Below are 27,816 nucleotides of genomic sequence, written 5' to 3' on the forward strand. Positions count from 1 at the left end.
GGGTTTACACTGCGGCGAGCGCGAGGTCCGTGCTGTGCAACGCACGAGGCCGCCACGTGCTCGCTTGCGGGAGTGAAGCCCGGTCCGGTAACGAGCGCGGTGAATGTTGCCGATCCCGCGACGGACAAAGTTTAGGCAGGATTACGGATTTGGACCGGATGGATTCTCCACGCGGGCGTGTGTGTTAAGCTCCAACGGGCAGAGCACATGTGTTCGCGTGGGGGAACGCCTCGAGACGCGGGGCTTGTGTTTTTTTATGCGCCGGGTGATGTCATGGCTGCGTGTATGGTTGGAATCCAGCAGGAGGGTGAATCCCTGCCGGATGGTACCGTCCAAGAGGGACAAGGGACGCGAACAGCTGCCATGACGTCACGTCAAAGGTGCGCGGCTGCGAATTGCCACGCTGGAGCGCAGGTTGCGAGTTTCCGTGCTGGTGCTGCGCATATATATATATATATATATATATATATATATATATATATATATATATATATATATATATATATATATATATATATATATATATCAAGCCTCGCTTTCGGGTGAACAGGATTCCCGGGTAAGGGGTGGAAGACCCTCTGGCCCGGGCACAGGATGGAACTAGCTTGGGGGAAGGGTTAGCTTAGCTCGACCGGCTTCATGGGGCAGGGGTAAGTCCTCATGGGGCCCGTGGAATGGATTAGTTAGAGGGATTTAGTGCAGATTTCGGAGGGGAAATGATTTTTGGGACATTTGAGGACAGTGACAGACTTTGAATGTGTAGAGGTGACGTAGCTTAGCTACGTAATGTTAAATGGTACGTGCTATAGTGTAAGGGATGACGTTGTAGCACGAGTTAGTTAGGGGATGTAGTCAGCAGGATGGCAGAGATCAGCGATGTGTGTGTTGAATAGTTGTGTGGAAACATGTGCTTGGTGAGTGAGTGAGGCCAGCGGGTCTGTGTGAGTGGAGTGAAATGTGGTATGCATGGTGCGACGAGTGATTGGGGGGAGGAGTGACTCCCGCCCAAGGGACCCCGGGGTCAGTGTTGAGTGAGTTAGCTGGGGTTAGTCAAATTGACAAAATGGAGGTCGTTTTGCTGTTGGTGTGAATGTAGGCTCGATACCCGCTTGGAGGGGTGCAGGAGCCCTGTTGACGGGCTGGGAGCGTGGCTGCGAAAGGTGAGTATCGCTGAGTGGGTACCCCGGGCTAGTTGGCCATGGTAGGCCAAGGGCTCATGGGGGGCCGGGATAGCGTAGTGGGCACGGGTGCGTCCGCATGATGCGGGGCCCAGGGCGCCATTAGCCGTGTTGTGGGCATGGGTGACCCTCAGAAAGGGGCCCGGGAAGCCAGCCTGCCACGTGAGCGTTTCAGGGGAGTCGCCATGGAGGGCACTCCCCGGTGTTTAGGGAGCTGGTAGGCTCGGAGGCAGTGTAGTGCCCGGGGGTGCCATAGCTGGAGAATCGGCAGAGGGTAATGCCTGCTAAGGGAGCCACGCGTCCCAGCCATGAGACTGTGTGAGGGCACGGAAAGAAAATTGGGGGGCGAGGCCCGAAATTGTGAGGACACCAACACAGGCGACGGGAATCTGGGGTGTTAGAACCAATAGATTAAGCGAGAGGCGCTTGTTGAAAGCCCCGGGGTAGTTTAAAGATTAATGGTTAGGGTAGATTAGGAAGTGTACCCCTCCGCACCATCCATCCCTTCGCTCTCGTTGTGGACCACTGGACCCACTTTGGGTTAAAGATCGCTGAAGTCTGGGGAAGCCATCCTGAGGCTTCGTTGGGCCTCGACACAGGACGCCAGCTCTCTCTTAATCTCCTCCGGGAAGGGAACGTAGGGGTAGGGAGTAGGCTAGGAGAATATAGTTTAGCCGAACAAGGACAATAAAGGGGGTTAGGGGACGAATTATAGTGGGGAAGAAAGAAATGAAAATAAAAACAACAAAAAAATTAGTTGGGGCTAAATTGGTTTTTGACAAATTAAGGGAGTGGGTATTGACAGTGATAGGTGGGAGGGAGACAGGTAGGTAGGTCTGAGCCCGCCTTTCGAGTGGCCAGCACCACCTCACTCCCTCCACCAACCTGCACTGCACGGCGAGAGGCCGGCCAACTTCGTCTGCGGCTGTGCTTCAAGGCCTGTGCCGATCGGATCGTCCGCCGGCTGTGTTCGCCCGCAGCGGCCCTGTTCTGCCGGCTTTGTGTTTGCCTGCTGCCTTTGCCATGCCATGCCTGCTGCCCTCGATTCTGCGTTTGCCCCGTTCAATTTTGATTTGCCCCCCCCCCCTTGTTCATTGGCATGTGTGCCAGGATCATCAAGCAACAGTTTGCAAGCTGCAAGAACTGTCCTGTTGGCAGCTACAACACGGGCCTGCACCATCAGCCCGTGCACCGTTGTTTGTTTGTGTTCATCCATCCATCCATCCATCCATCTGCACCACGGGCCTGCATTGAGCAGCCCGTGAACCGTTTTGTTGCTTGCGTCAGTGTTCTGCAGGGACTGCCTTGCAAGCAGCCGCACCAGGAGACTGCGTTTGTGTAGCCCATGCACCGTTGTGGTTCAATGTGTTCATTTTAAAAGGGGGAGGCCTTGGACTGCGTGTGAGCAGCCGGCCACGTTCCCTGTCACCTGCATTGCTGAGCCAGAGACTGCATGCGAGCAGCCTGGCTCCCTGCAAACTGCTTTCTCTTTGCAGAGTCCATTGATCCTGGGCCATGGTTTAGTGTAAAATTTGTAAGTTAAGGTTAAGATGTACTGTAAATATGAGTGCGCCCCCGGAATGTCTGTCTAGCACTTTTTTGTTCTGTTCTAGCGCTAACAGCTTTTATTTAAGTCGTCCGTATGAGTGGGTTTGTTTAGTTATTTCTTTTGGGGACACGAATACCATGAATGTCGCACTCAGGAATCCGAAGGTAAAACGTACTCGGGGAGAACTACACATGATGGCACATGAGAATTTGACGACTCGGGACGAGTCTGTAAAAAGGGGAGGGGGTAGTGTTACGGCTGTGGAAATTCGCATTACACCATAAAGGGCCCTCAGGTGAGATGTCTCCATAGGTTCATGTGTAGTTAGCCCAAACCCGTTGTATAGAGGGAATTTATGTGATCCATTCGGGCTGCGATCCTTTGAGTTAGGCGTTTTTCTTTTTCTTTCTTTTATTTCAAACGCACAACATTTCAACAACCACGCCATCCCCATCACAGCGCCAACCACACTGCAACCATGCCACCCCCACCATCTACGCTATCACATCTTCGCCACTCGCCATTCAACAGGCTCCGTGCGGTTACGATCTCCGCGGAGGAACAAACAAAAACCAACAAGGATGCTCGGTGGGCTTTTCCCGCCTGTTTTTCCCGTCTGACTTCCCCGCGCTTTGGAGTGGAGGAAGAGCGATGCAGGTCAAAGGTTAGAGGTCATGTAAAGGTGGGGCCTCTTTTTGGTGGAATAATTCTCTGGCTCCGAGCCACAAACCGACTTCCTCGGCCCCCAGACGGAGCGGGGTGGAGGGAAAGTGTGAGGGAACACCTTTTTCGGGAACCCTCTCGAAGGTAGGTGGAGCCGAGGGCGGTGCGAAGGGCAGAGCCCCAGGCGATAAAAGACGGACACGGGCGGGCGCAAGGAGCGCTTTTTCTTCCTCTTCATCTTGGCTGGTGGTTCGGTTGATTTTTGTGGAGAGTTGGTCTTCAGGAAGAGGTCCTGTGCCCGCGCCTTGGCGAGCGGCCCTGTCACGAAGGCACGGACGGGAGACGCGGCGGTGCCCGTTGCGAGGTGGACCTGTGCGTCCGGACGGGGAGTGCCGGAGAGGGTTCGCCGGCCCCGAGAGAGGTTGTGGCCGGGCGTGACCACGCTGACGGTCGCGGGAGAGGGACTCACCAGCCAAAGGGAAGTCGCGACTTCTTTCTTTCTTTTCTTTGAGGTTTTTGTATGGATCTTGTGGCACCGTGTCTCGTAAAGTAGAACTGTTTAAGTGTTGCCGTGTGTACGCGTATTCGGTTGTAGCTCTGCATCGTTTCTTTTGTTTTCATTGCTTTATGTGCATTTTGATTGTGTATTGCTGTAAATACGTGCCTTACGTGCTTGTCTGTGTGTGCGTGTGAATAAAATGCTTGCTTGTTGAACTCTGCCCGTTTTGTTTTGTCTTTTCTCTATTGACCCTCCATCTTGCATCACGGAAAGGGGTTCGTAGTGGGTGCAACATCCCAGTAATTAATCAGAACCGTCAAGGCCGACGATAACACCGCTCGGTTATCACTGTAGCACGGAACGGACCGCTTAAGCGGTTCGTGTCCGGAGTCGGCCTGTGGCGTGGTACGATCGCCCGGTCGACCATCCGCCAGGTACTTGGGTAGATCGAATTTGGCGAGCAACCCTATCCTGCGCGGCTGGGCAATTGGCACGGTCGTGGTGGGGTTAAACCCCCACCCGTGACTGGCTCCCGGCGTTGTTCTGAGAGGGTCACGACAGAATTGTCCGTCCGGTGGGCGACGTGCCGTGATTCGAGTGACGCGGCCGTCCGCACGCCGGCGGGGGCGAATTTGCAACAATATTAACAGTGGTAAATAATTGTGGAGACCAAATACTTTTGTCAATTTCAACTCGTTTTTAGAGAAAATTGTGAGTTATTTGATAAAACTGCAAAGGTGCCTATATTTTTGGCCACGACTGCATCTCCCATTCCAATGCCATTTTTTTTCCCCACTTGCTCCCGTGCTGGCTTCAATTCCCGGTTTTGTTTTAAATTCATTTATCTCTGTGTATGTTTCCTTTATCCCCCATACTGGTGCTATACCCAATCCCCTTCCTATTCCTGTCTCCCCCTCGACTTTACCTCTGGCTTGATTGACCGCCTCTTCCTACTGTGTGTCCCACACACCGTCGTACCCTGTGCTGCTTGTCCCGTACACCTTATCAATAGCCACTTCATTCACTGCTGCTCCTTACGAACAGCATCGATTTTGCTGTCCTGCTTCTCCACCAGCTCAGCCCAACCAGCCTCTGCCTGTCTAGCCTTGATTTTATCACCAAAGCCAAACCCCTGCCTGACTATCATAGCCATTATAGTATCTAATTGTTGGCTCGTGCCAACGATGCCAGCCTGCTACTTCGTGGCGTTGGTTCATTTGGAAGTGCTGGGCAACTTTGGGGACAATCTATGAAGCCACTAGGCAGTAAATGTAACTCCACTGCATGTTCTCGAGGTCCCTACTCAACAATGCCAATCTGGGTCGCGGTGGCGTCAAGCCAGTTCATGCCCCCCTGGTCCTGCTCGCCTCGACTTGACATTGTGGCGGCTTCCGAACAAAATTTTTCGCTTCGAGGCACGAGCACTTGCACCTCCAGTCCAATCCCAAACTCTAGACACTAATGTGATGGCCACGTGATCTGACCTGATTGCCCAGGTTTGAATCCGGTCAGTCGCTGAGCGACCACGCCAGTCCCCCATCACATCAACTTCCCTCTGGATCCCACGTCCAGAGCCGGGCAAGTGCTGTGCTGAAGCAATCTCAGGAAAGATCTTATCTTTGGCCGAGCTTACCATTAATCCATGTGATTTCCGGCAACTCCAAAGGAACCAGACCATGATCCAATGTCTTTCCTTTAAAAGGGATAACTCAGACCCATTTGATTAAACTGTCAGAGCAGGCAGTGTAAGCCGGAGACCAAATCAGGTTGATGCATGTACAGTATTGAATAACAAGGGTGGGAATACAAGAGGAAGCAAAACAGTTTAACAACAAATGGATCCAAATCGCAATAAAAATGTCCCCACACTACCCTCCAGCAACATATGTGCCCACAAACAGGCAAATTGATGAACGGCAGATTCTTAATTATAATTAATTATCTGGGGTCCTTATTATTAGTTATTATTGTGGTAATTAATTATCTGATAATTATCTGTGGTCCTTAAGGCCTGAAGCACACAATAGTAGAAAGACATTGGGAGCTCACGGGGCAAGAAGAGTTTCATGGCAAACCTGTGGTGTTTGTTCAGTGTTGCCAGCTCGGATCAGTCCACCGCCCCGGCTAGGGTGAAAGGAGGGAGGAACGACTTGGCGGAGCGAGGCATGGCTTTTCCTCAGGAAGCTTTGATTTTAACATCCTTTCTCCATGGTGTTCACTGCATTGTCCTCCCCAATTCTAATTGAGCCTACCTTAACAAAGCTCACCCACCAACATCACTGGTGATGACTTGTGCCCACTCTCCTCCACATCACCATTGAAAGGCCTCATCATTGAATGTCTTCATCCTGAAATTTCTGAACAGCCTCAGATTTAATATCAATATCTAAACCCTTGTATGTTTTATATGTGGCAAAATCAAAATTTGCAACATGCAATACAGTTACAGTGTTGTCTTTAGAACCTGCAACATGTACACTTTATATTGGGGGTACCGCAGGATACACATAGGTGTGTGCTGAATGTTTAAAGTGCCGTAATTGATTTGGGCAGAGGCTAAGGTCTCAAGTACAGAAGTACATTACTTCAAATGTAGTTATTGTGTGAGGTGAAGGTACTCAGGGTGGAGCAAACATCTGGAAGAGTTGTATGTTTACTGTCTCTATAGAGGTTCAACCACCATGTACCCTCGAGTTGGCTGTTGGAAGGATTCCTGTCATGTGCAGCCAGAAATGGAACAGCCAACTGTGCTCGGTTGTGGAATAAAGGTTGAGGAGCTGGAAGGATCTTCTGAGATTCTGCAGATAAAAATGGAGGATGTGAACTCCTTTGATTTGGAAAAGGAGCCAAGCAACCAGCTTAATGGTGAGTTGTGTGATTTGCATCACTTCTGATGGGATCTGCATTTGTTTATTATCGAGTTGTTCTCAGTTTGTTCCTGAACTGTGGAGTGTTATGCAGTGAAAGAAGATGACAAGTGAACGTTTGATACTTCAAGCATTTCTCATTCTGCTTGCACTCTCTGTCACAGATAATTATCAATCTCATACAGTTCAGTGCTTGCTGGGATGCTTGCTCATAGTAAAACCATGTCAGTAGATGAGAAATGGGGTTTCTGGGACTCCCATTCAAATGAATGGGGGGAAAGGGAAAAACTTTCTGACTCAAGCCCCAAAATAGGAGATGATTTTCTCCCCACCAATCCCCTTCCTTCCCATACAAGCAAATGTAAAATTGAGACTGAAAGACAGACTTGCTGATTAAAGCACTTCTTCCCTTTCATATTTTCATTCGACTCAAAGAGCGAACCAGCGAATATTTGTCCATGTTCTACTTTAGGGAATAACTTAATTTTCTTATAACATTCATTTCCATCGAGTATATTCACAAAGAATAACTTGGAACTTGGTTCTTGGTATAAGTGTCTTTGTTGAGCAGAAATGAAATGATAAACTTCTCTTAATGCTCTTATTTGACCACCTCCTGAGCCACATATCATTTTGAGATTGCAGTAAATTGTTTTTCCATTGTTCAATTGATAACCATCAAAGTTTTCATTCCATTCAAGGATATTAATTTTTTTTCTTTACATCCTCCAACTTATTTGTAATTAAATTTATACGCTTATTTGTTTTATCTACTTTTACCCTGGTTATTTCTTCAAGAAGAGTTATTTGATATTTCTCACGTTCTTTGTTTCCCATTTAAATACCAAGTCTAATTACATCTCCACTCCTTGGTTTGGTTATTGCTTGGTTATATCATTTATAAATCGGTAAAAAGACGGTGGTAGCCTGTTGAAATTCCCAACCCAATATCTTAACACTTGTACTTATAACCATAAGGGAGACTATTGATTCCATTCTCTAAAATATTGGTTCACGAGTCAGTGAGTGACCACTATATTCGTTATGGGTGTGTGTCTGTGTGTCTGTCTGTCTGTCTGTCCCGAGCATAGCTCCGTGGGTTTTGATCCAATCCTGATAAAATTTGGGTCAGGTCAGGTATGGGAGCATGTGCCAGAACAGCGCGTCGCTGCGTCCACTTTCCGCCGGTACTCCAGGGGCCTCCGTCTGGCCATCCTCCAGGCAGATTCCAGGCCCATCCCCATCTCCTTGAGATGATGGTCAACCTGCTGCAACCACGAGGCACGTGGTCGGCCCACTGGCCTCCACCACTCATGAGACTCCCTCGCTGAGAGAATCTGGTGAGCAGGATCAGCGTCAGGAAAACGAGCCACATGTCCATACAGCCGCAACTGACGCTCACGGACTATGCAGGTAACAAATGTCATCCGAGACTCTCAGCAACCGCTCGTTGGACACAAAATCCGACCAGCGATAGCCAAGGATTCTCCAAAGAGACCTGGTACCAAAGGAATTAAGTCTCTGTCTCAGATCCTTGGTCAGAGTCCAAGTCTCGCATCCATAGCGCAAGACTGGTAGTACCAAGGACCTGAAGAATCGGACTTTCGTCTTCCCGCACAGGTACCGGCAGTGCCACACCCCATGATCCAGTGAATCCATGACTCCCCAGGCCCGACCCAGACGTCTATTGACCTCTGACTCGCAGCCAGCAGAGACATGAATATCACTGCCAAGGTAAGTGAATCTCTCCACGACCTCACCATCCTCACCACAAACAGACACAGACAGGACAGCAGCATCCAGGATGTCACCGAAAGCCTGGATCTTAGTTTTGACCCAAGAAACCCGTAATCCCAGCGGCTCCGACTCCTCATTCAGCACCTCGAGGGCTCCCAAAAGGATATCTAAAGTCTCCGCAAAGATGACTGCATCATCTGCAAAATCAAGGTCCGAGATCTTAACTTTCCCAAACGATGCACCGCAGCTTGATCTCTCCGACATCCTCCCTAAAATCCAGTCCATACAAGTGCTGAAAAGTGAGGGGGCCAGTACACACCCCTGACGAACTCCAGTAACAAATGGAAATAAGTCAAGAGATGGTACCACCACACTTCACAGCACTCTCAGTACCAGAGTAGAGTTCAGACATCAGATCGATCAGTTTTGGTGGCACCCCACAAAGACCAAGAATCCTCCAGAGGACATACCGATTTACAGAGATCAACATCGGCTGCAAGCAGCCCCTGCCGAAACTCTCGTCTGCGTTCGGTGAGGACACGAAGAGCAAGGATACGGTCAATCGTTCACCTCTTTGGTGTAAAGCCTGACTGCTCTGGATGCTGGTGCTCAAGCAGATGGTGGCGAACCCTATCAAGAATTATCCGAGCAAAGACCTTGCCCGGCACTGAGAGCAGCGTCACCCCTCAGTAGTTGTTGCAGTCTTGGCGATCACCCTTCCCTTTCCAGAGAGGAACAACAAGGCCCCTCTTCCAATCAGTTGGGATGATGCCTGTGTTCCAGGCAGAGCACAAAACTGCATGCAACGACACGAGTGCAGCATTTCCACCAGCCTTGAAGTTCAGCATGGATGCCACAGATCCCTGGAGCTTTGCCCCATTTCAACCGGTTCACCGCAGCCCGTGTTTCCACAAGCGAAGGTGGACCACAGTTGATTGGAGGGTCAGCAACAGGGATTGTAACACCCTTGACGTCCAACCTGACAGCTGGGGGATCAGCCTGGTACAACCGCTCAAAGTAACCGGCCCAGCGGGCCTTCACTTCAGACTCCTCTGTCAAGAGCCTACCACTCTCTGCTCTAACTGCAGTGCTCCGAGGGATGGGCTTGTATGAACGCAATGCGCGAATTCCCCTGCAAGCGGGATGAGAATCACCTGTCCACAGGTGATGCTCTACCTCCTCACAAATTCCTCGCACATAGGCCTCCTTGTCCACCCTCAGTGCACGTACAGTTTTACGCCTCAGCTCCCTGAACAGCTCAGCTCTGCCATTCAGCCTGGCCCTGCGACTCTGATCAATGGTATCCAGTGTCCTTTGAGAGACAAAATTCTTCTTTGCCCTGCGGTGAGTTCCAAGACATCCACCGGCAACATCAAGGACAGTGGTCTTGAAGGCACTCCACAACTCTTCAGGACCCCCCAAAGCACCCAGACCCGCCAAGTGTCCACTCAGCCTGTTCGCAAACTCCTCAGCTACTCTCTCATCCCTGAGCTTGCGAACATTCAGCCTAGGCTGGGATGGTACCATTCTCCAGGATTTAAGGTGCAGCTTTAGAGTTGCTACAACAAGCCTGTGGTCAGTATTGAGGAACTGAGCACTCCGGTAGACCCTGCGGTTCTGGATCATCCTCCAACGACCGTCAATGAGGACATGGTCAATCTCATTTGCCACACCGCCAGCGTTGGAATACCAAGTCCAGCGATGAGCTTGTGGGCGCTGAAACCATGAACCAGCCACCCTAAGTCCATGACTTCTTGCAAAGTCAAGGAACTTAGTGTTATTCTGGTTCATAGTTCCTTACCCATGGGGCGCAAACACACACCTCATAACCATCCCTATCAGTTCCAGTCGATGCATTGAAATCCCCCAAGACTAGAAGTTTATCTCGTCTGGGGCACTGATCAACCACAGACTCGAGCGTGGCGTAGAAAATTTGGGTGGGAGGTTTATATCATGATCTAATTGTGTTTTCCTGAGAATGGGCATGCTGCGCCCATTATGGGCGGAGCCACGCCCCAAAAACGTGTGTACTTAGGGGGTAGGCGATTTCAAGTTACATCTTCTCTGAGGGGGTTTGTCGAATCTGGCAGGGGTTTCGGTATTTGGTTAGCCCAATGGCATCTGCATAGCCCTTCTGAGCTCGATTTTTCATTTTCGTCACAAGGTCACGAACTTAGAAAATGTCAAAAAAATCAATAAATTGGGCATCGAGCACCTCGGGTTTTCAACTGTTTCGAATGAAAGTTGGTATGCAAGTTGTGCTCTTCGATTACTACAACTTTCATCATTTACGTTTTTCCCGATTCCCGCCAGTTTGCCCGTGGCGTCCCATGAAAATATTTTGCCCGTGAAGGTCAAAAAATTAAAAAGGCGAACCGTGTTCATTGCTTGTGAACCATCGCAGTCTCCAGACTTGTTCCTGTGTAAATTGCCAAAGTTATCAAGTATTATTTCATCCTTTCTCAACACTCAGAGATATTGTTCTGATGATTGAAAGTGAGAAAAAAGGGGATTTGATCGATCAGGTCCTGGAGCCACAAGTTGCCAACCCTCGTGTCTCGGCTCTCTTGCCAGACCAGTCCTTAAATATAACAATTGCTCATCAATGCATTATTTTTCTGTGTCCGCTCCAGAGCTTTTCTCTCCTCTTGCTGACTATTTTGCTTCTTTCCACCCCCCCCCACTCCTCCCAACCCCCACCCCCATATGGTCGCATGTCATATAACTTTAGCTATGTAGCTTTAGCCTATTCATTCTATTCTCTGCATGTTTCCATCTGTTTATCTGCCACAGTGTCATTTCATTTTCCATGATTGTTGACTTTAGAGACCAAAAAAATTAAAATAGTCACATGTTGAATCGGAACTGTATGTAACTTGACAAATAATTCAGGTTGAGAGACAACATTTTTCTTGCCTTCTCTGTTTTGTTGGTTGTGATTTGGGATGTTTGTGAAATTCCCACTGAAGTTGGGGTCTGGTGGAAGCATCTCATAACATTGAGGCAGTTTGTACAGAACATAATGCTTTGACACCATGCTATTTCTGTGGGGGAAATGAAGGAATACTTCACATCAATGATTTTAATGCAATATTTATTTAGCTATTTTATGTGTGTGAAACCAGCTGTGCAAATGACACAAGACTGCTTGCATTTAATAAAAGTTACTTTTTTTCCAGATTTATTTGTGAAAGTGGAAGTGAAAACTGAGCATGACAATGTCCACCTGGATCTACCAGAATCAAACGATTCTGAAGCTTCTTTCTTCGAGAGCCATCCCTATGAAGGTTTCTGTCAATGTCTATCTGTACATTTTCATTTGGACAGTATGATGATGAACTCTGGTGTGAAGAAAAAAGTGCTACATTTTGATTTCATTGCTTTAAGAAATATCCATGATGATAGATCAACTTTTCAAACATCCATTATTTCCTTCATCATGAGGTAAAAATATTTTAACCAACAATCGTATACTTTGTAGTATCCTGATATCTTCAATTTCTACTGTTGTCAATTCTGATTGACCTTTAATTGCACACTTTTTATTGATTTATTTTACATGTTTATATGCGATCTTGGCTCATGAAAAGTGAGGTGACAGAAAAAAGGCATAAAATTAACAATAGGGCAGAGACCACAGTTGGACACAAGCAAGACAGGAAGGAAGGCACAGGAAAAGAGGAGAGAGGGGAATGGAAGAAACAGTAATCTGATAATATGGTTGGGTTGGGTGAGGTTGATGTGTGTAGATAATATTGTAGGTGGGGAAGTGGATGGCATGAGATAGTGATGAAATGCTGGCTTGAAGCCCTGGTGGAAACAGTACAGTTCAAGCATCTTCCACCTTATGATACCACCTGAACCAACGACATGTTTAGAAGTTATCTCCGTATGCAAGTTTCAGAGTGTGGAACAGAGCCCTCCCAGGTTTCAAAGTATCCACCTCCGTGTGTGTGTGTGTGTGTGTGTGTGTATGCATATATGTCTGTAGGTGTGTGCGTGCAAGTTGTTGGGTGCTATCTCCAGACGTAGGTGCATTTCAGGAGATGGAACAGAACGGGGACCTACCAGGGGCTAAACATCAACAGCAGGTTTGAAGGAAAAAATAGAGCGAAACTTGAACAAATTAGAAGGGCACTCGATAGAGCACATACCTCCACCATGTAATTCCTGATCCACGAGAACATATCGGGCCCAATACATTATTGAAATATCATGCGATACAGTACAATATAGTTTTTGGCCCTATCTCTCAATGGTGAAAAATCACTTCAAAAAATTAAATAAATATCGTATCCAGATCCGGATTTGGATCTTCACCAAAATCTAATCTATTTGTCATGATCACACACGCAACCTCTCCACCAAGTTTTATCTGAATACATCCACAACTTTTTGAGCTGTTGTGCTATATATTAGTTTAGCCCTATCTCTCAATGGTGAAGAATCACTTTAAAAAATTTTATCAGATCCGGATTCAGACCTTCACCAAAATTGAATCGATTCTTCCTTGTCACACACCCAATGTGTCCACTAAGTTTCGTCCGAATCCGTCCACAACTATTTGAGATATCGTGTTAGACATCGTTTTTGACCCTATCGCTCAATGGTGAAGAATCACTTTAAAAATTCTACAAGTCGGACCTGGATCTTCACTAAAATCTCAGCAGTTCGTCCTTGTAACACACCAAACTCCACCCTCTGTTTTGCTGATGCTGATGACTCCACCTTTACTTTGCTGGTGACTCCACCCTCTGCCGTACCATCTGTCATCCCTCAGACCGGCAAGCAGCAGCTTCTTCGCTCACTGCAGATCTGGATAAAATCACAAACTGGTCCAACATGTGGAATATGTCTTTCAATCCAGACAAATCTCACACTCTCACTATGTCTCTTCGAAAGGACCGTTTAGAAAACCCCCCCATCCACTTTCTCAACAATCCTCTGGAAGAAGTCTTTTCTTTCAAGCTTCTGGGTCTCACTATCTGCCATGACCTTTCGGGGGAAAGTCACATTTCCAACCTCGCCTCCAAAGCCAGTCGCCAACTGGGAATCCTCCGTCGTGCAAAGTCCTTCCTCGGCCCTCTTGAGCTCCTGACCACTTACAAAGCTTTTGTCCATAGCCAGATTGAGTACTGCTCTCCCCTCTGGCCTGGTGCTCCTGCCTCCCACCTTTCTTGGCTTCACGCCGTCGAAACCAGGGCATTTAGGATCATCGGCATCTCCCGCAATGAAGCTGAGTCTTTGGGCCTCTCACTCAATCACCGCAGGTTGGTCGGTGGTCTTTCTGTCTTCTACCGTCTCCTCTCCAGCCTTGCACCCCCCCCCCTGCTCTCTCTGCGATTTGTCCACACCACATTTCCACAGGGCGCTCAAGGTCCGCCAACAACCCCCTTCTGGTAAAACTACCAAAATCACGAATCACTGCTCACCTTCACTCTTTCATTTCTCTTTTTTCCCGCCTTTGGAATAAACTCCCTCACTCTATTCTTTCCCATTCTTCCCTCCAGGCTTTCAAAACAGCTGTTCACCACCACCTCTTGTCATCCCCCATCCAAATCCTTGATCTTTTCTGCCCCCGATAATCCACCCAAGCCCACTTCCTTCAATTCCCCTGCTTTCCTTCCTGAAAGTCCCTATAATGTCCATCTCTCTTCCCCATGTTCCCCGTCCCATCCCTCTCCCTTCCACAGATCTCCTAAGGTGTCTGTTCCCCACTGTTTTGTCCCGCCCCTCTTGTCTCATGCCCCCTTGCTGTGCGTTGTGTGTTAGCTCTCATACGAGCCTCGACAAGGTATACAAAAAAAATTAAAAAAAAACCTGTCCACAAAATTTCATCTGAATCCGTCCACAACTTTTGAGATATCCTGTAAACAGACAAACAGACCGAAAGGTGTGAAAACATAACCTCCTTCACCTTCGGTGGCGGGGGTAATAAGGGAAGTTAGCAGGAATAAGGGGCAGGAGAGGATGCATGGGGTGGTCAAGATGGATACAGGAGCAAACTCAGGAAAAACTGGAATTTGTAAGGAGGTGGGCTTGGAGGTGGAGGGTGGAGGAGCGAGGGAGGGTTAATAGGAGTAGAAAAGGTCTTGGTTTTGGATTGGGGATGATCTGAGATGGTGGTGAACAGCTGTCTTAATGACCTGGAGGGAAGAATGAGATTTAAGAGAATGTGGAAGTTGATTCTGCAGGCAGGAAAAAGAAGGATGAATGAGTGGAGGTGAGCAGTGATCCTGGATTATTGAAATAGGGGTTACATGCATTGCGGCTCTTAATATTGTCATGGTACATTCACTGGGTCACCAGTGGCCCCTCTTGGAGCTGCTTCCCGACCTTTGACACTGAAGCTGATGAGCCACGGATAACTGCACAACCCATCAGGTTTTGCTTGGCAACCACGGATGCCATCTGAGCTGACTAAATCTAGCAGGGTCCCCATGCCAAATCTCGCGTTACCTTACTGGTGATTTAATTATCCCAGATGGGGAACCATGCTCTCGCCGCCCCACCTTTGTCTGTTAATTACATAAGGCCAAGCAGAACTGTAGGTGGAATGTTGGCTAGATTAGCACAGCGAATCAGTGGGGTACAACCTCCCGTCTATTTATTACATACTGTGTCTAACCAATGGAGGAAAATTGACACTGAGCAAGTTTGGAAACAACAAATTTCATATTAACAAAAGGCACGTATTTCCAGCCACTTATTTAGAAGAGATTTCAGTGTCACATAAAGAGTCTCAGCCCCAAATCATACAATCGGCCTTAAAATGAAATACAGACAGGCTCCACATTCATTCGGGGAAATTAGACAGAAAAGGGGCTTTTGGGAAGTGCTTCACTTGTTGCTTTTTGCGTTCCGCTGGGATCCTTTGCTGTTCACTTGGCGCGTTGTTAACTGCTAGTAGCGCACGTCCCGCTTAGCGCTTTTGGGAAGCGCCCTGTTTTGGTGCCTTTTGCATTCCATTTGGAAGAGCTTTGTTCTCCGCTTGGCGTTCCGCAAGCCCGGTCAACTCATGGTGTGGTCAACTTTATTGTCCCTGCACGGTGTGTCAAATCACGTCCACTTTTGGCAACTGACATTAATTGGCTGTCGTGAGTTGTGATCCAGCCGCTAGGATTCGTCCCTCAGAGTCCGGTGGCGGGACGCTCTGTGAGTACCGTGTGGAAGAAATTCTTAAGTCCTCCTGTACATTTGAGTCATTTATTTAACAAACAACATAAACAAAATACAAACAAACAAATATATATGTGCACATGGAGAAATCGAGAGAATATAACAGTCTACCTCCAAATTCTAAAATACATGAAGATTTAACCTCTTTACATGTAGGATCCAGTGAGACGTAGTTCTTTTTGCTGGCGCCACAGCTTGTCAGGTCTTGTTATTCCCAGGTGGAGATCATTTTAAACTTTCGTGCAGCATTCAGCTTAATTTTGTGAAGGATTGTAGCATATATTTCAAACCCAGATGTGTATATTCTCTCCCAGCACAGAATGATGCACAGAATGACGTCAAGACTTGCAACCCTTTGGAACATTGATGGATTTCACATAGGTCCATGGTATGTAGGTTAAAAGTCAGTCCACTGACTGATAAAAAAGATGATGAGAATATCTGGTCATCCTCGGGACAGAATGGCACCATGGCTGACGTTTTGGGGTTCAGGGGAGGGATCACTCGTAGCCTTGTCGCAGCAGCCATCCAGAGGTTAGCTTAATTTCAAATAGCTGGGGAATATTTATGACCTGAAGGTTGATAGGAGTTCTGGACATTATCTTCACACATATTCCATTTAAGCTTGACTCATGCTTTCAGCCAGACTTTCAGACACCAATATATAATTATTGATATAAGAATCTCTTCATAAGCTAAATAGGTGATTTCTATTCTACTGAATAAAGATTAAAGATTATTTGGAAGACCAATCTGTTTTGGGGAACAGAGGTATTTTTACTGAGCAGATTGATTACCTTACAATGCAGTCAAGAGATACAAGGTCCTTTAAGATGCAAATATATATTATTAAAATAGATTCATGTTCAAGCACATAGATGTAATAATCATGTTGTATTTGAATACATTTTCCATTGAAGGGTTATAACAATACATTGTGCTATATGCTTAAAACATTTACTTTTTTGAGTTAATTATCAATCAAGTTGATTTGGCAACATTTTTATTTTAATTATTATGACCCTAAAACCCACTAAGCTAATTTTAGAGAAATTTGTATCCACAACCCCTTAGACCTTTTCACCATTGAAAGACCACTGAGAAATTTACACCCTTTGGACCCCTTGGATCCCTTCATACCCATTTGGACCCATTGGAAATCGATAGACCTTTGACATTAAAGAACACAAATGTAATTTCAAGCCAAAAAATTCGAGGGAATGGAAAAAAAAACTATCATATTTACCTCATCTGCCCATAAATTAACCCCTTCTCTGGAAGGTGAGGCTCTGAGACAAACCCAAACATGCAAAGGGAAAAGCAAATTGTATGTCAGGAGAGGTGATGTATACACCCAGGAAATTGTGATTCCCCTGAAGCAGCAAGTCTGGCCGGTAGACAAACATTTTCCCACAAACAAGAAGTGTCTCAGACTTCCGGGTCACAATACCAGCCAATGCTCCTTGGGCAGCAATCTCGACTCGACTCCAATTTGACTCCTTGTCGCCAACATGAACAAGCACGTCCACCACCGAGTAACGACTTTGATGCCTCGATTCGCTCTGTGATGCTGGTATTTGTGTTCCCAAACCCATGGTGGCATCTTTTTCAGCTCCTCCAATGAACAATGGTAACATATGGGATTTTGAGTTCCAGGGAGTTGCTGGATGGGGGAATGACGTTAAAGGTACACAAAGTTGGGGTGTGGAGGGGGGGGGTGGGATGGGGAGCAGATGCGAACACAAAACGCACCTCGATCGGGTGAGATTGAGGTGAATTCCAGGAACTTTCACAGGTCGCCCTGTCTACCAGCAACTTAACGCTTGATGATGGCAATAACAGTCACTTAACTCGTACAAATTATACAATAAAACTTGAACATTGTACTCTTCCAAAGAGTATCCCAACTATTGGACTATCTGTCAGAGCCAGCTTTCCCAGCAAAAGTAAACAGAAATAGATTGGGTGTGAGGGATGGAATCTATAGTACTTGTATTTATGCATTAATGATTAACACATACCGTTTATGCATTGCAATGACTAACATGTATGCTTTATGGTGAAATTCCATTGCAAGATCACGTGAAATTTCCCTTTGTTAATGCTGGTTGTTTTGGTTTATAATCGACAATTCTGTATAATCACTAATTAACCAAACAACCAGTTGGATTCTCCCTCTCGGATCATCATAAGCTTTTTTTTTTTTGTCATTCTAATATTTAACAGAAAGGATGTTGAGGAAATATAGGACAAGCTTGAATGTCAGGTCTTCTTGTGGTCAAATGTGGTGGTTCATTTTTAGCTCACTTGGAACACCGTTCCTGGGAGCTTATGGGATGACACGTTGTCCATCCGTCCACAAATACTTGCAACTTCTTCTCTGAAACTGCACATATGATTTCAATGAAACTTTACTACAACCTTCATCACGCTGTATGTACCAAATTTTATTCATGGCATCAAAAAAAATCGGGCTTTAAGGGATCTACGGGGGTTGCCCCCCAAAATAGGTATTTGCTTTCTTCTCAGAAACTACACGTGCAATTCCGATGAAATTTGACCACAACTTTCATTACCAGTGATGTACCAAAGTTTGTTCACGGCATTAAAAAAAAATCGGGTCTGAGGGGGTCTATGAAGGGAGTTTATGGGTGGTTGCCCCCTCCGCCCCCCCAACCCCCCAAATATGTACTTGATTTCTTCTCCAAAACTGCACACACTGTTTTAATGAAAGTTGACCACAACCTTCATCACCCATGATGTACCAAAGTTTGTTCATGATGTAAAAAAAAAAAAAAAATTGGGGTCTGGGGGTGTAAGGAGGGATTGCCCCCAAAATATGAATTTGTTTCTTCTCCAAAACTACACACACAATTTCGATGAAACTTCACCACAACCTTCATCACCCATGATGCACCAAACTTTATTCACTGCATTAAAAGAAAATGCATTGGTATTTGTTTTCTTCTCCATTAAATATTTTGTGGGTTATCCATGCCTACCCTGGTTTTCTTATCCAGCCGCTACCAGGTGAACGCCCAGGGGTATTGCCCCTCTTTTTATGTCTCTGCAGTGCAACAAATACATACGTACATGTTAGCCTTGGGTACGTTTGTCAGAATAATGTTTTGGATATTGAACAGAATCCGATATTATTATATAGATATATATATATATATTTTTTGACACATCATGTGATGTATTTGCAGGTGAATCTGCTGAATCTACAAGTGAGACTGCATCTACTTTTGTGAACGGTGCAGATACACATCCACAGGACTCGCCAAATGAAACAAACAAGAGGATTTTTTACGAACAAAACAAACCGAATAAGGAAATGTTTGCAGAGAATAATTTTCACAAGGCTCAAAAAAGAAGGAAAAGTGAACGTCTCTACAAATGCAAAACTTGTGGAAAATCATTCGTTTGGCCATTCCAATTGAAAACACACGTGAGAACTCACAATGGTGAACACCCATACGAATGCACAAATTGTGGAAAAACTTTCAATCGGTTAGACAGTCTTAAAATACACATGTCAGTTCACAGTGGAGAACGCCCATATAAATGCACAGTCTGTGAAAAATCTTTTAATCGGTCATCCACCCTTAAAACACACATAATAATTCACAGTGGAGAACGCCCATACAAATGCACAGTTTGTGGAAAATCTTTTAGTGGGTCGTCCAACCTAAGACAACACGTGATGATTCACAGCACAGAGTGCCCGTACAAATGCACAGTTTGTGGAAAATCTTTTCGTATATCATCGAGCCTGAGTCATCACATGATGATTCACAGTGGAGAGTGCCCACACAAATGCTCAATTTGTGGAAAATCTTTTAGTGGGTCATCTCACCTTAAAATACACATGAGAAGCCACAATGGTGAGCGCCCGTACAAATGCTCAGTTTGTGGAAAAACTTGTAGTCAGTCATCCAACCTTAAAACACACATGAGAATTCATAATGGAGAATGCCCATACGAATGTACAGTTTGTGGAACATATTTTAATTGGTTATCCACCCTTAAAACACACATGACAGTTCACAATGGAGAACAACAATATAAATGCACAGTTTGTGCAAAATCTTTCAGTCGGTCGTCGAGTCTTAGACAACACATGATGATTCACAGCGGAGAGTGCCCGTACAAATGCTTAAGTTGTGGAAAATCTTTCAATCGGTCGTGTCACCTTAAAACACACATGAGAATTCACAATGGTGAACGCCCGTACAAATGCCCCATTTGTGGAAAAACTTTTAATCAGTCATCCAACCTTAAAACGCACATGAGAATCCACAATGTAGAACGCCTGTAGAAATGCACAATTTGTGGAAAGTCTTTCATTCATCCATCCACCCTTAAATACACATTCACAGCAGAGACTGCCCATATGAATGCACAAATTTCAGAACATCTTTCAATAGGCCATCTCACCTAATAGGCCATAAGGTGTGAGCTGAAAAATTGGTCATCGGTACCACTTGGCCTGGCAAATTTTAGTAATGAATTTTAGTGAGGTACATGTTTCCTGATGTTATTGCACTCAGGGGGATATCCCTAATGTGTCGCTTTGTGGTGGAACCAACATGGTTTATATGGTAACTGTCATTTTAAAAAATACAATTATTTGCATATATCAAAGTAACACCACTTGCATACATCATGCACCACTTGCACCTTCCAAAGCACCACTTGTGGCTATTTACATCAATATATCATGATTTATAGAGTAGCTTTTGTATTGATTGTTCTTACATACTCTGTACATGTTTCCAAAAATGTTGTAGCATTTAAGAGTTTGATACTTGAAAATATACATTAAAAATAAATTGTATAAAACTTTTAAAAATTGCTAATTCCAAGTTCCATTGGCTTCAAAGACGAATAACAACTCAATATTGGCAGTTTAATGCATTTTTCATCATAAAAAGTAAGACATAGGTATAGTAGGGCGGTAGAACAAAATAACGCACATGGAACCAGTTACCGTACATCATAGGTATTTCCTTATTCTCATTCTTATCAGGTTTTTTAAGCTAATAAGAATCATGATGCAAACAAACGGGCTGATATCTATTTTGAAAAGGTAATCTGAGGATAAATATTTAGCCTGTGCGGTAACTGGTACCATGTGCGGTATTTTGTTCCACCACCTTAATCGGGTTGTGATGTGCGCACACATTCGTGAACGGGTTTATCATGACAATATGTGCGAACAAAACCACCAATTTGCATTTTAATACAGTTTGTAGCATATTCAAGTTGCATGAACATACAGAATGAAAAAGACTTTGCAAATATGTATCCGGTATGTTTAAAACATTTGGTTTTGCTTTTTTTTTCATCAAATAGAAGTATCGGGTCTATATCTTTAAAATGAAAAGTGGAATTTAATAACAAATCAACCCTGAAAAGGCGATGTCACCTGCTTGCAAGTTGGATCGTCAAACATGTACACAAATAGTTGAAAATGATGAAAGAAAAGTCCAAACATGAAAGCAATTCATCACCTACATCCAGACTTGTGGGATTGTGAACGAGTCAGACATAAGATTATAACATTAGACTCCAACATAGATATCGACAGCGTCACGGAGGAACAAAAAATTGCTCTGTGCCGCCAAATTATGCAATGACAGGTGATAAAAAGGAAATATGATTATCTGACTAGAAAATGAAATAAAATAATTTAAAATTAACAGCTGTACTGATGACAAAACAAAATTATAGAGCAAAAAAGGGTGAGCATCTATGAAGTTTGAATTTATGATGAATCATATCATGATTATACATGTGTTGTATTAATTTGAGTAAAATATAAACTGTGAACAAAATTGTAATTCTTTATACGAAATTCACAGTTTAGCATAGTTTTGAATTTTTGCACAAATTTACTGACGAGAACATGTAGATAATTAAAATATTTTAAAAACTCTTTAGAGATTGTCTGTCTGAAACATATCTACAGTATTCATCTGAAATGATTTGAGCAAATTAAATTATTGTGATAAGAATGAAACACTATCTTGTTTTGAAAATATTGATTGTTTGGTGAAGCCAAATGACAATCGTACACCAATAATAACATTTTGTGTTGCAAAGCTGGTAATAGAGAGATGCAGTCATTTGCTTGCATCTCATTCTTATCTTCATCTGAACTATCATCCATAGCATCGTCATAGTCGTCTTGGTGCATATTGTCACGACTGATATCTACATGCAGGGGAACACTTCAGCCGATTAACAAGACACTGACAGCCAGGGGCTTTGCATTGTCTACTACATTTACTTGTCATCAGGACTTCCAGTGCAGGTGGACCTTGCATCCAACCGATGATTAGCCACCAATCCTAGAACATCCACCCATGTCCCTCTGGACTGAGAACTTCCTGTATGGTTTCTAGACATCTGCTACGTGTGTCGGAGATAACCGTGACACATACATTCTGCATGTAAACTCTTGTACGAGCAGGAACAATTCTGGGGAAAGAATCCTGTTTTTTCCAATAGTCCGGATGTCAAACACCATTTTTCAAGATGACCTTGCATTAGGGTCCGCACAATGTTTTTCTGCATTTTTGTGATCACCAGGCCATCTGAATGAATATTCCGATTGATGCCACTCTGGCACCCTTGAGCATTTTTGTAGAAACCCATTAGTATGCAAATTAGCGGGTGGCCATTGTCGAAATTACTATTTTTTTTTAATATCTCCAAAAGTAAGCATCCAAATAGCCTGGTTGAGGTGTCCAAACCCATGTTTCTAGGGTCTCTGGTCATGATAAACCCACTTACAATTTGATAACATTGAAATTTAGCTAATTAATATGCAAATTAGCAGTCGCCATTATTGAAAATGTAGATAAATAGACATATAGATAGACAAGCCGGTAGGCGGACATGGGTAGTCGACTACCCAATAGAACCTGACGCGATGGGACTGTTCGATGGGGAATGACCTGAGGATTAAGCACAAGAAATTCATGATTCTAGCTTCAAGGGTTAATGCTGCAGATTGTTTTTTCGTTAAAATACCCCCACATTTGGACCATGTAAACCTGTACTAACCTGTTCCATGGTACCATGTAAACTACAGGTACCATGTAAACCTGTACTAACCTGTTCCATGGTCGGGTTGTCGGCGACTAAACCGTCTCCCCCACCAGGTTTTCTGGTGAGGAGGGTGTTTGGATATGGACACCCAGCAGGATTAAAAACAAAACCTGTCAAAGGGCGGAGGAGCTCCTTGTGAGCCAACGGCCATCCATATCTAGTGCCCAACTGTGTCTGCGGACGTCCTCCTGCAGTTGGGTCACTTCTTATTAGGAGGTTGGTGGCAGGATTTGCACTCCGGCCACCGTAAAACCCTTCATTCCGCAAAACGCAAAAAAAATCTGAAAACCCACTCCGTGGGAGTACCTCCTGTGCAGCTTCCCTTCGCAGGGCAGCTCACCGGATGACGGGATTGGGGCAAAGCCTTCGGGACCCCCAATCTTTGATAGGAGGGAAACCACGGGGTAACATCCCTGGGTCAGATTGCGGGAGAGTGTGTCGGAGTGGTGCTGAGGTGTCGTCCACCAGACGGCGGTCTCCTTGGGTTAACCTGAGGCGGTCCCTTCGGGTGGGTGCCTGGAATGTCCTATCCCTAAGAGAGGATGATCACCTGTCTCTGTTATCATCTGAGCTCAAGCGTTTGGACATCGGGATTGCAGCTCTCTCTGAGGTTCGGAGACCGGATTGCGGCGAGATAATGGTGGGTGGTTACACCTACTATTGGTCTGGTCGCTCTGATGGTTACCATACCCAAGGAGTTGTTGTAGCTGTGTCCAATAAGCTGACCCCAATGATAATTGAGGTAACACCGGTCAACGAGCATATTATGAGATTAAGGATTCGTCACTCCTTAGGTGTCATTTCCCTGGTCTCTGTTTATGCTCCGACTGAGGCGAGTGATCTCACCGTGAAGGATGCATTCTACGCCACACTCGAGTCTGTGGTTGATCAGTGCCCCAGACAAGATACACTTCTAGTCTTGGGGCATTTCAATGCATCGGCTGGAACTGATAGGGACGGTTATGAGGTGTGTGTTGGTCCCCATGGGTCAGGAACTATGAACCAGAATAGCACCAAGTTCCTTGACTTTGCAAGAAGTCATGGACTTAGGGTGGCTGGTTCATGGTTTCAGCGCCCACAAGCTCATCGCTGGACTTGGTATTCCAACGCTGGCAGTGTGGCAAAGGAGATTGACCATGTCCTCATTGACGGTCGTTGGAGGATGATCCAGAACTGCAGGGTCTACCGGAGTGCTCAGTTCCTCAATACTGACCACAGGCTTGTTGTAGCAACTCTAAAGCTGCACCTTAAATCCTGGAGAATGGTACCATCCCAGCCTAGGCTGGATGTTGCCAAGCTCAGGGATGAGAGAGTAGCTGAGGAGTTTGCGAACAGGCGGAGTGGACACTTGGGGGTCTGGGTGCTTTGGGGGGTCCTGAAGAGTTGTGGAACGCCTTCAAGACCACCGTCCTTGATGTTGCCGGTGGATGCCTTGGAGCTCACCGCAGGGCAAAGAAGAATTTTGTCTCTCAATGGACACTGGATACCATTGACCAGAGTCGCAGGGCCAGGCTGAATGGCAGAGCTGAGCTGTTCAGGGAGCTGAGGCGTAAAACTGTACGTGCACTGAGGGTGGACAAGGAGGCCTATGTGCGAGGAATCTGTGAGGGGGTAGAGCATCACCTGTGGACAGGTGATTCTCGTCCCGCTTACAGGGGAATTCGCGCATTACGTTCATCCAAGCCCATCCCTCGGAGCACTACAGTTCGAGCAGAGAGTGGTAGGCTCTTGACAGAGGAGTCTGAAGTGAAGGCCCGCTGGGCCGGTTACTTTGAGCGGTTGTACCAGGCTGATCCCCCAACTGTCGAGTTGGACGTCAAGGGTGTTACAATCCCTGTTGCTGACCCTCGAATCAACTGTGGTCCACCTACGCTTGTGGAAACACGGGCTGCGGTGAACCAGTTGAAACGGGGCAAAGCTCCAGGGATCTGTGGCTTCCATGCCGAACTTCTCAAGGCTGGTGGAAATGCTGCACTCGTGTCGTTGCATGCAGTTTTGTGCTCTGCCTGGAACACAGGCATCATCCCAACTGACTGGAAGAGGGGCCTTGTTGTCCCTCTCTGGAAAGGGAAGGGTGATCGCCAAGACTGCAACAACTATCGAGACCTTGACTTTGCAGATGATGCAGTCATCTTTGCGGAGACTTTAGACATCCTCTTGGGGGCCCTCGAGGTGCTGAATGAGGAGTCGGAGCCGTTGGGATTACGGGTTTCTTGGGTCAAAACTAAGATCCAGGCTTTCGGTGACATCTTGGATGCTGCTGTCCTGTCTGTGTCTGTTTGTGGTGAGGATGGTGAGGTCGTGGAGAGATTCACTTACCTTGGCAGTGATATTCATGTCTCTGCTGGCTGCGAGTCAGAGGTCAATAGACGTCTGGGTCGGGCCTGGGGAGTCATGGATTCATTGGATCATGGGGTGTGGCGCTGCCGGTACCTGTGCGGGAGGACGAAAGTCCGAGTCTTCAGGTCCTTGGTACTTCCAGTCTTGCTCTATGGGTGTGAGACTTGGACTCTGACCAAGGATCTGAGACGGAGACTTAATTCTTTGGTACCATGGTCTCTTCGGAGAATCCTTGGCTATCGCTGGTCGGATTTTGTGTCCAACGAGCGGTTGCTGAGAGAGACTCGGATGAGATTTGTTACCTGCATAGTCCGTGAGCGACAGTTGCGGCTGTATGGACATGTGGCTCGTTTTCCTGACTCTGATCTTGCTCACCAGATTCTCTCAGCGAGGGAGTCTCATGAGTGGAGGAGGCCAGTGGGTCGACCACGTTCCTCATGGTTGCAACAGGTTGACCATCATCTCAAGGAGATGGGGATGGGCCTGGCATCTGCCTGGGGGATGGCCAGACGGAGGCCCCTGGAGTACCGGCGGAAAGTGGACGCAGCGACGTGCTGTTCTGGCACATGCTCCCATACCTGACCTGACATTTGGAGGTTTTTCGGCCATTGCTAGGCAACGGAGGGTCCATAGCAACGGTTCTTTCTCACACATAACTAGGACATACCATGAACCTACCATACCAGCTTCATGTATATCTGACTCATAGTCTCTGAGATATAACGAACTTCGTTTTTTTATTGTTTTCGACCAGGGTTCATTGAAAATCTATCTTCTCCGACAGTTTTCATAGGATCCGGCTGGAAATTTTTGACAATATGGCTGAATGTACTGCCCACAGTCGCTCGTGGCCCGATTTTTGAAAAAAAAATTGAGATTTTTTTTTTGAAAATTTCAAAGGTCCGTTGCTTGGCAACGGATGGGTCCATAGCAATGGTTCTCATTTGCACACAACTAGGTCATGGTATGAACCTACCAACCAAGTTTCATCGAAATCGCCATTGTATTAACGGAGCACTGGACCAAACAGACATACATACATACAGACAGACAGACAGACAAACATATCGACGGAAATACTGATGAGGGTAGACGAGATCGACTACCCAAAAAAAACACTGCAGTCTTTGTGAATATAGATCACTTTATTATTCATACACATTCAACAATTTGACAGTATGCAATGAAAGCAGCTAACATGAACAAAAGAAGACATTCCTGTGTAAATCAAATGTTCATATATATATATATATATATATATATATATATATATATATATATATATATATATATATATATATATATATATATATATATATATATATATATATATATATATATATATATATATATATATATATATATATATATATATATATATATTATATATATAATATATATATACACACACACACACACACACACACACACACACACACAACAGGTTTGTAAACCTTATGTAGGCTACTTCAGTGCTTGGTGTCTCATTCAGAGTCATCATCAAGGGCAAATGCAGCAGCTGTCTTGGTGCGCTCATTCCTGCAGCCAGTATCTCCATGGCACGTACAGAAAACTAGGCATGGTAACTTGGCTGCTGTGCAGCGGCATTGAGCTGTGTAGCATTGCTTGTCGGAGGAACATCCACATCGTATTAGCTCCAAGATCTCTGGTGGTGCAAGAGCGACGTTTGGCGGCAGCATAATTGGAAGTAATGATCTTGATGCCTCATCACGTTTCCATCCATATTGAGTGGGATCCAGAGGTGGTGGCTGCAGCTCAGCAGCTGAGTTCCATATTGCTGTCTGGATATGAGCGCATCACACGTTTTGTTCAAAGGACTCTGTAGTTGGTGGCAGGGCCTTTAGGTCTGGTGCTTTGATGGCATTTGGTTTCGCCATCTTCATAGACCATACCTCTTTGCGAACATCAGACATGTTGCTTCTCTCCTTGCTACCATAGCAAACAGCCATGAACACAATGGCTTCGGTGATGACATCATCAATAGATGCAACCACATTCCCAAGTTTTTGAAGTGAATGGCCTGCTGCGAGTGTCTTCTTGCCAGTCAGTTTACCTCTACAATACATCTGGGCAACGGTGTCGCAACCTGTCAGTGCGTGTAAAGCTAGTAGGTCTTGCACCATCCCGGCATGCTTTCTGGCAGTGGCCCCAATATCGATCAACGATAGGCCAGGACATGTTGCTTCCATTGTTATGCAGCATTGCAGATGAAGTTCTGTGATGTGATACACAATCAAGAGAAACACATCAGTATCGTCACAGAAGACTGTGATGCATTTTGTACCATCTTCGGCAACTTTAGCGACTTGCTGAATCATGATGACATCTGCCTCCTCATGCGTAGTCTTCAAATCAGTGCGACACCTTTGGGCTCCATGGTGTATTTCCACTGGGGTAGACTCCTGTCCCGTAATGATGAGCCTGTGTTGGCTCTGCTTTCTCTGTTGACTAACGTCAATCAAATTCTGGCAAATCAGTTCTATCAGCTGAACTTTGTTCTCAGTTACTGACAGAACCACCAGCTGTGGAGGCAGTGTAGTCTGGCGGTTCAACCTGTGGTGCCTGCTAACTTGCTGCCCAGCTCTTGCTAATTTTTTTCCACTCTTGATGCTGAAATCATGATATCTGTCAAATACTACATATACATCTGATTTGTCCACCTTT

At 45.7% G+C, this 27,816-nt stretch overlaps 1 protein-coding gene across 2 annotated transcripts in view; it reads left to right on the forward strand.

Annotated features, from left to right (window-relative positions):
- Nucleotides 1-25,989, forward strand: part of LOC147009497 (uncharacterized) — a 33,558-nt gene extending 7,569 nt beyond the window's left edge. The window contains exons 2-5 of one of the 2 annotated variants that reach the window (XM_085862069.1): nt 6,558-6,754; nt 11,673-11,780; nt 15,987-16,060; nt 18,882-19,019. In XM_085862069.1, the coding sequence (XP_085718195.1) occupies nt 6,571-6,754; nt 11,673-11,780; nt 15,987-16,039 (345 nt within the window). In that variant the 5' untranslated portion in view covers nt 6,558-6,570 and the 3' untranslated portion in view covers nt 16,040-16,060; nt 18,882-19,019. Of the gene's footprint in view, nt 1-6,557; nt 6,755-11,672; nt 11,781-15,986; nt 16,061-18,881 lie in introns of both variants that reach the window. The other variant, XM_085862068.1, reaches the window with a different exon arrangement.
- The last annotated feature ends 1,827 nt before the right edge of the window (nt 25,990-27,816 follow it).

This window comes from Eptatretus burgeri, chromosome 17 (assembly GCF_056783735.1).
Source record: "Eptatretus burgeri isolate ZD-2024b chromosome 17, Ebu_testis_v1, whole genome shotgun sequence".
Lineage (NCBI taxonomy): Eukaryota > Metazoa > Chordata > Myxini > Myxiniformes > Myxinidae > Eptatretus > Eptatretus burgeri.